Source organism: Ascaphus truei, chromosome 3 (assembly GCF_040206685.1).
Source record: "Ascaphus truei isolate aAscTru1 chromosome 3, aAscTru1.hap1, whole genome shotgun sequence".
Lineage (NCBI taxonomy): Eukaryota > Metazoa > Chordata > Amphibia > Anura > Ascaphidae > Ascaphus > Ascaphus truei.
In genome coordinates, this window is record NC_134485.1 from 216167270 (window position 1) to 216179354 (window position 12085).

The 12085-nt window shown below is 42.1% G+C and overlaps 1 protein-coding gene across 1 annotated transcript in view; it reads right to left on the reverse strand.

Moving 5' to 3' along the window:
* The window catches only part of ALCAM (activated leukocyte cell adhesion molecule), a 92191-nt gene that overhangs the window by 38768 nt on the left and 41338 nt on the right, over positions 1-12085 (reverse strand). The window contains exon 2 of the mRNA XM_075590097.1: positions 119-222. Within this exon, the coding sequence (XP_075446212.1) occupies positions 119-222 (104 nt within the window). The remainder of the gene's footprint in view (positions 1-118; positions 223-12085) is intronic.

Sequence of the window (12085 nt, forward strand, 5' to 3'; positions counted from 1 at the left end):
TCCTGTAAAAAACTAATTTTTTACTGGTTATAATAACCTAAGAAACCCATAATGGTCAATAAACTGTTATAGTCTAGCATTAACATTTTCAGGTATCTAATTGAACAGTCATACTTACGTATTTCCATTTTCCAAATAGAAGATTATCAATAATTTCTTGAATGCCGCAAGGTATAACAATAGTTTCTCCATATATTGCGTTGATTGTATGTAGTCCAAAACCTAAATATAATTTGAACAATTAGACTTTTATTCTACAGATTTTCCAATATTTCAGTGTAGTTTAGTTGCAAATAAAATTTTCTAAATACTGCTACAACATTCCCCAAGAAACATAGTTGCAATGATATTGGAACACACACACGCACGGGAATGTGGGAATAGGTGTTCAGAAAGACATAGTGGTACACGTGTGCTGATAGGTTTAAAAGTGGGAAAGTTACTTGCCAAAAAGCAAATAGCCGGCCTGGCAAGTAAGGCCTCAACCCCCAAATATGGAAGACACCAAAAAGCAATGGTCATCAATTTCCAGAGGCTGCAATGTCCCAGGGTGTGACAACGTTCTGGAAGGCAGCATGAAGGCAGAAGGTGCCAAGAATCCCCAGAGGTTAAACAAAAGCCGTCTTTGAAACCTAAACCTGGCTACCTACAACAAGGGGAACTTGCTTGCTTGCAGTATGATTGTGACAAATCTAATACAGAGTGCTTTTCCTGGAAATGTACGGGTTAATAAAAACTTCAATCAGACTTAGAACTATGCAACTAATTTTGACAGATTTATTATAAATCATTCTTCCTGGTAATGCAAATGGTTATTAAGAATTTATATTAGTGTTAGGGACCCTTGAGATGTGGTCTGCCGTGTAGTGGCTCAGGGGCTACAACACTTTGGCCAAAATGTTAAACTAAAAGACCATTTTATTTAATAGATATTTATACATATATATTTAGGCACTGTACCGTGTATAAGTTTCACTGGATGTGCACTGAGCTCTGTCTGTGTTTCATGTTCTGTCTCTGGTTTTAAATATATATATATTGCCATGCTCAGTAGCACTCCTCTGTGACACTTATATGCTTATATATGTTGTGGTTATTTTGGGGGTTCAATATGAGCTTGTAGGTGTCCTGTATGTTTTAACTACAACAACTGCAGGACTCTCCAGTGAAGCAGCACTGCATGACAAACGTGAAAAGATTAATTAAATAGGATATTGTTGGCCTTAGTGAAGTTAGAAAAGACGAAGGCCTCATTGAGCTCAAAAGCTTACACCTATTCTATTACAGAGATACATATAAATGGAAGAATCAGTGAAGTAGGCTTCATCGTTAACAAGAGATGAAGAAACATAGTGGAGCATAAAAGGTCATCAGAAAGAGCAGACAGAATTGTCATTTAGATCAGGGGTGTGCAAACTGGGGGGCACGCGAGATTATCTGCAGGGGGCGCGGGGTTTACAGAGGCCCCGCACGCTACCCGAATGCACTTACATTAAATGCCGGGGAAGCGGCGAAGGCCTGTGCAAACCTCACTTGCCTTGATTCAGCCGGCTTCTGGAGATGCGTCGCCTGGGGGAGTCATGTGACATCGCGTTGCTATGGCAACGTGCCGTCATGACGCCGAGAACCAAGGTAATGGGGGGCAGCGCGGAGAGGACAGTCAGCAAGGGGGCGCAGGGGGAAAAGAGTGCACTCCCCTGATTTAGATGATAAAGATACAGGTTTCAAATAATGCAAGTGTATGTTTCAACAACAAGTCATGCAGACAAGGAGGAAGACTTCTACCATGAAATCAACCAAGGTAAAGGAAATCGTCACCCCAAGATCGTTATGGGAGATGTCAATGCAAAGATTGGTGCCCATCACAAAGACGAAGCATCAGTTGGTAAGTATGGTCATGGTCATGGTAACAGTAATGAAAGTGGGGACAGAATTCACAGAATGTGAACATTTCTACATCATGAAATAATTCAAGAAAAATTCAAATAGAAATTGGACCCAAGAATGAAATGTACTGTCCTAACCAACAAGAAACACGCTTGCTCAATATGCATGGGGGGCACATTAAAAACGATTATGAAGAACTTATGAAGATTGTAGTTGAAAGCACAGAAATAAAGGAATCGCCAACAAACAGCAGCATAAGAAAATATCTGATGAGACTCCGAAGTTAAGCAAACCCAAGACATACTAATTTGAATATGCAGAGCTGTGCGCCAAAATCCGCAAACAAAAAACTGAAGATGTAAGAACTTTTAATATTTGATAGGGTGAAGAAGACTATTGAAGATAACAAAAGCCTAAGGCCTCGGGCATGGTCAGCGCATAAGTGCTGAGGCGCGCTGCTGCTCGGCAGTGAGCCCCTGCAGCCGCAATGAGAGCGGCTTTAGCAGGGGCTCGCTTACGCTAAGTCTTAGAATTTTTTTTAATTCAAGCGCTCAAGGGAGCGCAGGGCCGGTCACGTGAGCGGTTCGCCCCGGACGACGCGCTAACCAAGGCCAGGGAAAGCACTCGCTTTCCCTCAGCCTCAGCGCACCTCCGCATGGGCTGAGTCACCACGGACTCAGCCTAAAGAAGACAAAGCAGCGACTTATGTTTGGGAAGAAAAACAAGACTATGGATCAACAATAAAAGACAGTGCACATATCAAAGAGTTGACAAACTACATGAAATTGCTGCATTATACTCTGTGTTAACTTTTTGCGTACAGAGGATAAGCGAGAAGAAAGCACCAACAATGTGAAATCCGAAATAGCCAAGAGACATGCGCAAGCCTGTCACCTCGTCTCCCTGGCTATCTCAATGCCACCCGCTGGGAAGGCTCCAAAAGGTCTGGCAGAACAAGTGGCATCCCGGAGGACTGCCATTGATCGCCGCTTTCCCCGCTGACCAAATGCTGTTCACACCTCTGGCTGCTTTGAACTCCGATGTCCTGCAGACTTACGGGGTCCTATGGGTTAGCTCCGACAGCATCGGTTCTGAATGTAACAAGCACATTACATTACAGAAAAGTATGTTTTAATGTCTGAGTCTTGGGGGTAGGGTTGCCAGGTGTCCGGTTTTGAACAGGACAGCCCGGTATTTTGCCCCATTGTCCGGTATAACATGAAAGTTAATACCGGACATGTATGTGTCCGGTATTACCACTCTTCGAACGCAGGGTGACTGCGGGGGGACAAGCGGGCGGTCAGAGCAGTTGCCGCCATGCCCGGCTCTCCCCCGCTGTAGGCTTCCCTCTCCATCTGTCCCACACCGAGGTGCTGTGATGCTGACGAGCACCGGGTCCTCTGACGTAAGCGCTGGAAGTCAGCTGGGCTTCGGGTGCGCGCTGGCATGAGAGGAAGGCCCGGTGTGTGTCCGCCTCAGACCCCTTGGTGTGGGACAGACAGGGAAAGAGAAGCCTGTAGCAGGAGCACCGAGCATGCGGCAACTGCTCTGACCAGCCGCCGCACCTCCCCACATCCACCACCCCCTCTCTCTGCAGCCAACGGCGCCCACCCCACCCACGCCCTTCTGCAGCCACTGGCACACCATGCAGCCTCCGTGCCCGAACCCAACACCATCCCCAAGATAAGTCTGAATTTGATTGGGGAGGTGGGGGCATTTTGTATATGTACTGGGGTGGTGGGGGCATTTTTTATATGTATATGGGGGGGGGGGGTCGCATCATTTACCATTGGGTCCAGTATTGTTGGACAAGCCATCTGGCAACCCTCCTTGAGGGACAGGGGACCTAATATTGTTGTTTTCATTTCTGTCCTATTCCCCACACTTTTCCCATGTGACTCAGCTGGGGCACACACAAACCCTATATTGGTTGTGGATCACCTTGGCACTAGTTGGGACAATGTGCCTAGCTGTATCCGAGAATCAGGCATGATTACCGGGTACATTTATAGGGGAATCGACAACTCCGGACCCAAACCTCATAGGCACATTCTGTCAACGGTTCATCCGCAAAACCCCCCTTGAAACTCATACCCTAGCGATCCCTGCTAGCTGGCATGCCCGGAAAGGGAAAAACACAAAAAATATTTTCATTACTGACAGTACATTGGAATGGTACAATGTTACTGGGCCCAAGAGCTAACTCTCTTGGACCCTTATACACGGAGAAGGGGTAAACAAAACGGGCTAGATCTTTATTGTATAGCCTGGTTACCACCTCCCGTCACAATAAGCAAATAAGTAAAAATAAGAATCAAAACACTGTTCAAGTCCAAACAAGAATGAGGATTATAAGAACTACAATTGTATCTGCATATGGACAGCACCTGGAACTATAATTATAATGCTGGTTAAAATAAACACTGCTGAAATCATTCAAATTAATGTTTAAAGGACCATTTCTGCTCTTATTACACATTCCTAAAAAAGATCATAATTTGAAGCACTAATAATTAGGACTTGGCACGGAAGTAACCCCATGCAAATGTAATATTTGAAAAGCACCATCATATTCCACAGCATGGTAGCGAGATCTGATAATTATGTAGCCCAGCTCACCACCGTGCCAGATGGGGGAGGTCTGCGTGACGATCGGGTCGCCGGAGCTCCGCGGCATACCTGGCAAGCGGGGACCCCCATTTTGGGATATCGAGCATGTGCGATCGGAGTAATGCGCATGCGGAGTAGGGCAGCAGTGTGGCGGCCATTACAGGCGGCTCCGCACGGGACTACAGGTCCCAGCATAATCCAAGGCAGGCACCCTATGTGAGGAAATACAACCAATAGGGCGCACGGATCCACGCTGAGGGAAAGAGTGTGTTTGGAGAAGGAAGCAGCAGTCGGGAGCAGGAAGCCAAGGGAAGAGGTAGTATCCCAGGTGCCAGTAGCCCTGGGGACTAGGCCAGACTTCCCCTGCAGGCCCCAGTAGTCCCCGACTCACAGTAGAGAAAGCGTGTATAGGGAAGGCGCACTAAAGTGATAGAGTGTCAGAGCGCTGCACCAGTGACCGGACGGCCAAGAGGTGATCTGTAGCCTGCGGTCTGGAACCAGACCACAGGCCCACTAAGAGACACCCTCCAGCTGGAGCTCCCTCAAGAAGCGAACGCCTCCGGGAAGGAGAGGAGCAGACGGACCCGCGTTGTGGGATCACAGAGTGGTTCTGCGGATCCACCATTTCAAGCTGGCCTGGTCTGGCCTAAGACCATGAAGGTACCCACGTTTACCAAAGGACATACACAAGGGGTAGCGCAACTCCACACACTGTTTGGGTGGGTCTGACTGTGGACACCAGGTGGTTAGGTGCCCAGGGCACCTCAGTACTTTGGAGGATCTACTTGGGTGTGAACATTGTGTGGGTCGTTGTATTGTGCGTATTGTGTTGGGGTACTGTGTATAGTGCTATCTAGTTATGGGTGTGTCAGTAAATATAAGTTAGTTATACCCGTGTGTGTATCCTTATTTACTGACTGTATTGGCTCCTTTGAGGGGTTATCCTACGGCGCTAGTATCCCTCCCAGATGGAGGTGCTGTATCCTGATAGACAAGCTCACCCCAGGCTCCCAGAGGCGGAGGTTTAAGCCTTCTGTGAGCCACAGGTAAAGAACAGAACGTGTAGCTCCCTTAGTTACAGGGAAAGGGGGCTACAATTACATAAACAGTTACAAACAAATATGGAGGAGCAGGCACCAACATTTAGAAAAAGGGTAATGAGGACAATGCTCTGCACATGGGGCTAGAAAGTGCTGTAAAGTCTTTTAAAATGGTATGGCCTTATTCTATACTGTCTGAAGCGGCTAAAAATCCCAACTGAAATGATGAGGAATTTATGGACAAAAATAGCACGAATAGCCACTTTGCATTATACAGATTCCACCCCCCCCCTCCAACCCCCCACAAGTGTTCAATTTCTGTGCGTATGTATTTTGAATGTAAATTAGGCAATTATCATGGCTCATACATAAAAATGAGAAAAGTCTACAGGATGTGGCTACTGTAAAAGTAATTTCATTGCTCGTGCTTTCCCTGTAATCAAAACACTGACCACTGATCAAACAATGGTGCTTTTGCTTTAAACAAAAATGTATTTACTTGTATATACGATATAGCACTCAAATATTTATTTTGTAATCTGTAGGTTTCAACATGTTTGCTAAATTCTTCTGTACAAAGCTTGGTGTATGTCTGAATGTCTGGATCTTTTTCGAGCACATGCAAATTGATGTAAACAGGCATCGAAGATCATTTACATGAACAGGAAATGTATTTTTTGCCAAACCTTTTAACACTTGGGATTTACAAAAGACATGCACTTTAAAATCACATGCATTTCAAAAATCAGGTTTAACCCTGTCACTGTGCCATTTAGAAGCCATAGATCAGGCTGTCAAATTCAGATTAGGGGCCAATACTTCAATCCAACTGCAAGACTCTAGCTGCATCATCAGAAGGGTGGAAGGAAAAAAAAGGGGGGAAAAAAGGAAAAGTAGTCTATGGCCAAACATGGTTAGATTTAGTTTACAAATGTCACTATTACAAATATTTACATTTTTTTTTTTTGGCACTAAGCAGACAGACTGCAAAGTGCAAATAGGTACAGAAGGTAACGATTGTCCTGCTCTTGACAGTTTACCTTTTTGTTTCAACATTGCCCCTTATTCCCTCCAGATTATAAAGTGGCTGCATTGTGGGATGGACTATACATCAGGAAGGAGTATGGTCCAGCTGCACAGCTTGGATCTATTGCGGTTTAGGGGTGTGGATGTTGTTAGGGGGGTTAGATAGCATGGAGTTTGGTCCATAAATGATAGAAGGGGTTATGGAACAGAGAGCTAAAATGGTTTGCACCGATAAACCACTTTAAAGTGGCCAACTGTGAATGTTGTGTGCGGACAATCTAATAAATGATCAAAGCATGCAGCAGATGACAGGCCTCTGTTGCAGGTGGTGCATTTGTCTGGGCAGCTCCTGAGATCGTTCTTCTGCAACTAGTATCACTAAGACAGAGTTGATTAGTTTGCCATGATATCTCTAAGGAAAAAAAATGCAGTAAAGCTGTTTTAGAGCAGAGTCCAGTAACGGTTAGAACACAAAGGGTTTGTAGTCACTGATCGAAAACCATTTCACCAACGTAGTTTTGGAATGATTTTGAAAATTGTTTTAGCTTGAGGATGTGTTATGTATCAAATGCCAGTGTCACAGGACAATTAAATGTAATCAGATCTAGATTCAGTACAAAAAAAATAATAATATTTTATTGCAGAAGCGTATACAGGCAGAATTCCATTTAGCAACATATATTCAAGTCATAAGAGTAAGCCATCACCCACAACTACTCTTACCATGTTTAAGGTTTAAGATTGGTTACAAAAGCTTTAAGGCCTAAATGGTAAGTTCTTCTAAACATAACTGCAAGCAGCTTAACAAAAACTATGGAATATGCAATACGTACTGGCTTGTTAAAAAGGTCCAAACCTAAATAAGTAAGGAGCTAAAATGAAATTAATTGATGAAATCATAGTGCTGGTCTCATAAATAAATCTTGCCTACTAACCACTATTTTCAGCTCCGGGGACCCTCCCGGTTCCCGAGATACATACTTGTATTACATTCTGGTTTTTAAAAAGGGGCTTTAAATGGCAATCTGAAAGGAATGGCATATATCTGTGTGCTGCTTTGCGTGTGATTTCCCAGAATCCATAGCTGCAGTGGAAGCATTATTTACTATATTTCTTTAAAGACATTACCTAGATATCTACATTATAATTGGAAAATAATTAAATATATACTGCTACTTGTAGTGTTACTGAATTTCTGATGAATCTCTGGCAAGAAAAGGAGAAGTTGTGCTACAGGATTCTTCAAATTAAGCAGGAGACGTCCAGCAGATTCAATGTGTCTAAGATAAGTTTATGGTTCAGTGATTATGCAAGAGACACCCCTATGGATCTGTATTAATCTGTAAATGGAACAGGTGAACTGGTTAATTTCATGGTCAACAGCGACAGCTACAGGAGTTTGTCTGATGACTGCAAGAAATATTGCTGGCATTGCATAACAAACAGTGGCCTGATTGGCTGGGACTGTTCTTGGGGTGTGGTTTTGGGGTGTCAGGAAAAGTATAATAAACATAGCTTTCAGTCTTATGTAGTTACTCATACATGTAAGATGTGGTGTACGCACATACAGCAGCATTAACAGTGAGGCCTTATTAGCCAAATAATCGCTTATTTGACTTAAATTATTTTTAATCCCGTTATTTCACCATCCAATAGGAATTCACAACCGATGTTGCAGCTACTTATTGCACAAGATTTGTCAGACAATCTGTTTTCCCTTAGCAGGATTTAAACCTGTTATTTCGCCAGATCTTAGGAGGACCCCAGAGTTTAAAATAGTGGCGTTTGGCTTTGAGGGAAAGAGAGCAAACAAATATTGAGGCGGAACTTCTTATCCGGGTAGACAGTAAAATAAAAATAATGCAAATCTGAAATCGCTATAGCTATTTTGTTTTCTTCAAGTTTTCATAGAAAGTGTCCAATGTTCATGCTCTGAATAGATGTAGAAGATTTAGCTCATATTTGTATATCTAAAGAAAACAGAAAAAAAGAGCACCCCCATAAAACAATCTGAAAACCTACCCCCAAATATAGTGCAATTATATAAAAGTGCAGAAGCATTTTAGGATCCGAATGCAAAAACAATAAATAGTAATAAATGAAAAAAAGTATTCTACAGATACCACAACAGAATCCCAAACAAATACATCATGTTCTTATATAGCTGTGTATTTGTTGTATCAACACATGTATGTTATATATTAAACAGGAATTGTGGCTTTAAATTGAAAGGCAACACTTCTTTTCTGTTAACACCTATTAAGAGATCTGCCATCCAGCTTATTTGGCAAACACGGAGATCAAACACATTCTGCAGATTGGAGGTTTCCATGGGCTTCATCACAAAGAAAATACCCCATCCTTTGCTACAAAAATGTGAATTCCTAGTCATAACAAGACGTTGGTCCCTCCTTTGTGATGCACAATCAGGTCATAGAGATGACAAAGATAGATCCCCTGCGGTTTGCTATTCGACACACAGATGTGTTTGATATGTGTACTTATACTGTGCAAACGCTTGGATCCTAGAGATAAAATAGGATATTTTTTCCTGAACTACATTAATTAAATACATTTCAATTTTTTTTCATTGCACTAACAAAATGGCCATCCCAGTTTCTCATTTAAAGATTTCCAAGCAATTTAATTAGAACACACACACACACACACTCCACAAATCTGGAAAAAGTTAGCACAAAACTACTTGTGGTCATACCACTGATAAAATAACTAGTAGCAAAGTGATACCTAATCTTTGCAAAGAATGTGAGGCATGCATTATTTATATTGAAGACACTGAAGATTACTTCTGCTGTTTCAAACATCAAGGGTTCTATTATTTTTTTTAAGAACTTGACTGCTACCCTTTTCCTGGCTGCAACTGATAAAAGAAATTAAAGAGAGAAAAAAAAATAATGAAAGTAGACAACTTTGATTACTGGAATTTATTTTTTTTACGCTGCTGTTGCTTTCATAAAACTTGTCCTCATTAACATTTCTTACTAAAACAGTGGTAGTAATGTACAGTATAAGTCACAAACATAAATAAATGTATAAAAAGCACTTCTGTATAAAACCTATGTAGTAGGTTGACAGTAAAGATAACATTTTATTAAATGTAAAAGCTTCTGCATGTAAAGTTGCGCCTATATATGAGAGTATGAAGGTAAACGTAAAGCCGATTCTTTTTCTTTCTATAACACGTATGAACAATCTCAGGACAGCACTAGTAAAATAATGTGCTGCTGGGAACTTTCCATTTAATGGTTGGCCAAAAGTCCGTGAGCACCTGCATCTATCAAACTGCTGCACACAGATGAATCATTAGATTAGGGTGGTGCCTATTAACATTGCAATGCCAGAAAGTTAGGTCAGTAACACAAAAAACCCGGTTGCCGGCTAAGATTTCAGCAATGGAAACGTTATTCCATTATTGAAGTTCCAAAAGATTTTTTTTATCTGTAGCATTTTCCCACATTCATCTTCTTGGTTGTGACAAAAAGCATCCTGTCTTCCTTTGATACAGCATTGTTTTACTATGAAATATGCAGGATCTTCACAAGCCGTCACTGAATTAGCAGATGACACCTAGCAGGTAATCCTTTCATTGTGCTAGAATTAGCACAGACTGTTCCATGAATCTGTAAAATTAAGAATACAACCCATAAAATTTGGTCTAACAATAGTTAATACAATACTAGTATTCTATAATTAGTGATAAGTTCGTATTAGACAGGTATACAATTATAAAACTTGCTTTCTAAATAATTTCAATACAGTAATATACAATAAACATATTGGGATAAAATGCGACAGGCCCAATATGTTTAAATAACATGACGATTTTACAACTGATTAAAATTACAGGTTTTAAACATGCAATAACATTTAAAGTTGAGCTGCATTTTTTAACTTAAGGCTGCGGTCCCAGTAATGTCTGTGACACGCGCGCCCGGCGGGGAGGGCGGCGCGTGTCACAGCGCTAACCGCGATCTGCGGTCTGAGGAGAATCTTGCGACGGGAGGGGGCGTGGTCGGGGATTTGCGGGGGCGTGGCCATTACGTCACGCGGCTGGTTCGCCCTCATTGAGTGAACCGCCGGTGGGGGCGTGGCCACGCCTCCGTCGCTAGGAGTAAACTCAATTTTATTGAGTTGGGAAAAACCCTGCAGCACGCGCGGCTGCACCTTCTGCGTGACGGTGCGTAGTGGGCTCAGCCCCATTGAGGGGCGGTGCTTACACGCACAGTGCACGCCACGCCGAGCGCACAGGCGGTTACTAGGACCGCAGCCTGAGGCTGTGGACCTGCTGGTGCTGACCGTGCTGCAGTGCACTCTCAAAAAAGACACACACACAAAATATGAGGCAAACAGTTACAAATCTACACAAAATTAAGATTTGTCCATAAACGAAGAAATGGAAAAGGGAAAAGAGGCGGACAGACCTAAATTCCTCCTCAGAGGGAGGTGAAGGGTGGTAAAACTGAATCCCAGGTGTAAGATTTCCATTAATATTGATACTTATTATATTGTAATTAGGTTTGGATCGAAATATGAGAACAGATGCCATATAATAATTATTCTGACAAGCACAGAAATGTTCTATAGATCTTTTTACACAGGATAAGTTCAGAATCCATAGACAGACAGGGAGGCCATACAGCTGTGCTGGGATGTCTGGGGAAGGGCCAGCGAGTTACAGATAGTTATTGACAACTACATGGTAAAGCTGAAGCAATCAAATCTGATAACTAGGGTAGTTCCTTATACGTACATACGCAAGCCTGGTATTACTGTTAAGCTGCAGGACACGTGATACAATATTTGATCAGTGTTGGGAGAAGGAAGGACTGAGTATGGTTTATTTTCTGTATAAAAGTTGATAGGTTTTAGTTGGGAAAGGCAGCAATGACGACATCACGATAGCAGGACAGAACAAATTTCACCAGAAAAACAATGATTATGCAATCTCTGAAAATAGTACAACTTATTTGATGCCATCGCCATTTATCTATTATTTCTGAATAAAACCTTTTTGTGTGCTAAAACCGGAATGCAGAGTTTTTTTTATGCTGTTGTGAAAATAAAAAAAAAGACAGTATATTTTACACCGGGGAATATGGTAAAAATATAGGATTCCCCAAAGAGCATTGGCATAAAAAGGCTGTTATTTGTCAAGCAGAAACTTGCTTATCACAGAGCTCTGGAGATCTATATGAGTACTTTGGGGACGGACACACGGACACACACTCCCACGTTCTTTTCTCGTGATGGCTAACCACCCTTCAGAATTACAGCAAGTTACTACTATATTACACTCATTAAATATTAAGCGGCATACCCATGCTTCCAATTTAGGAGTGCCAGTTACCATCTGTGAGAAGTATACCCAATTATGGAATTACAATTATTAACCATTCTTCATTGGTATTTTTAGGTGCATCTATATTACGTTACCCATTTTTTGCCCTATACATATCATAAAAGGACATACTGCCTATGATAATATATGGTTCTTTTAGGCA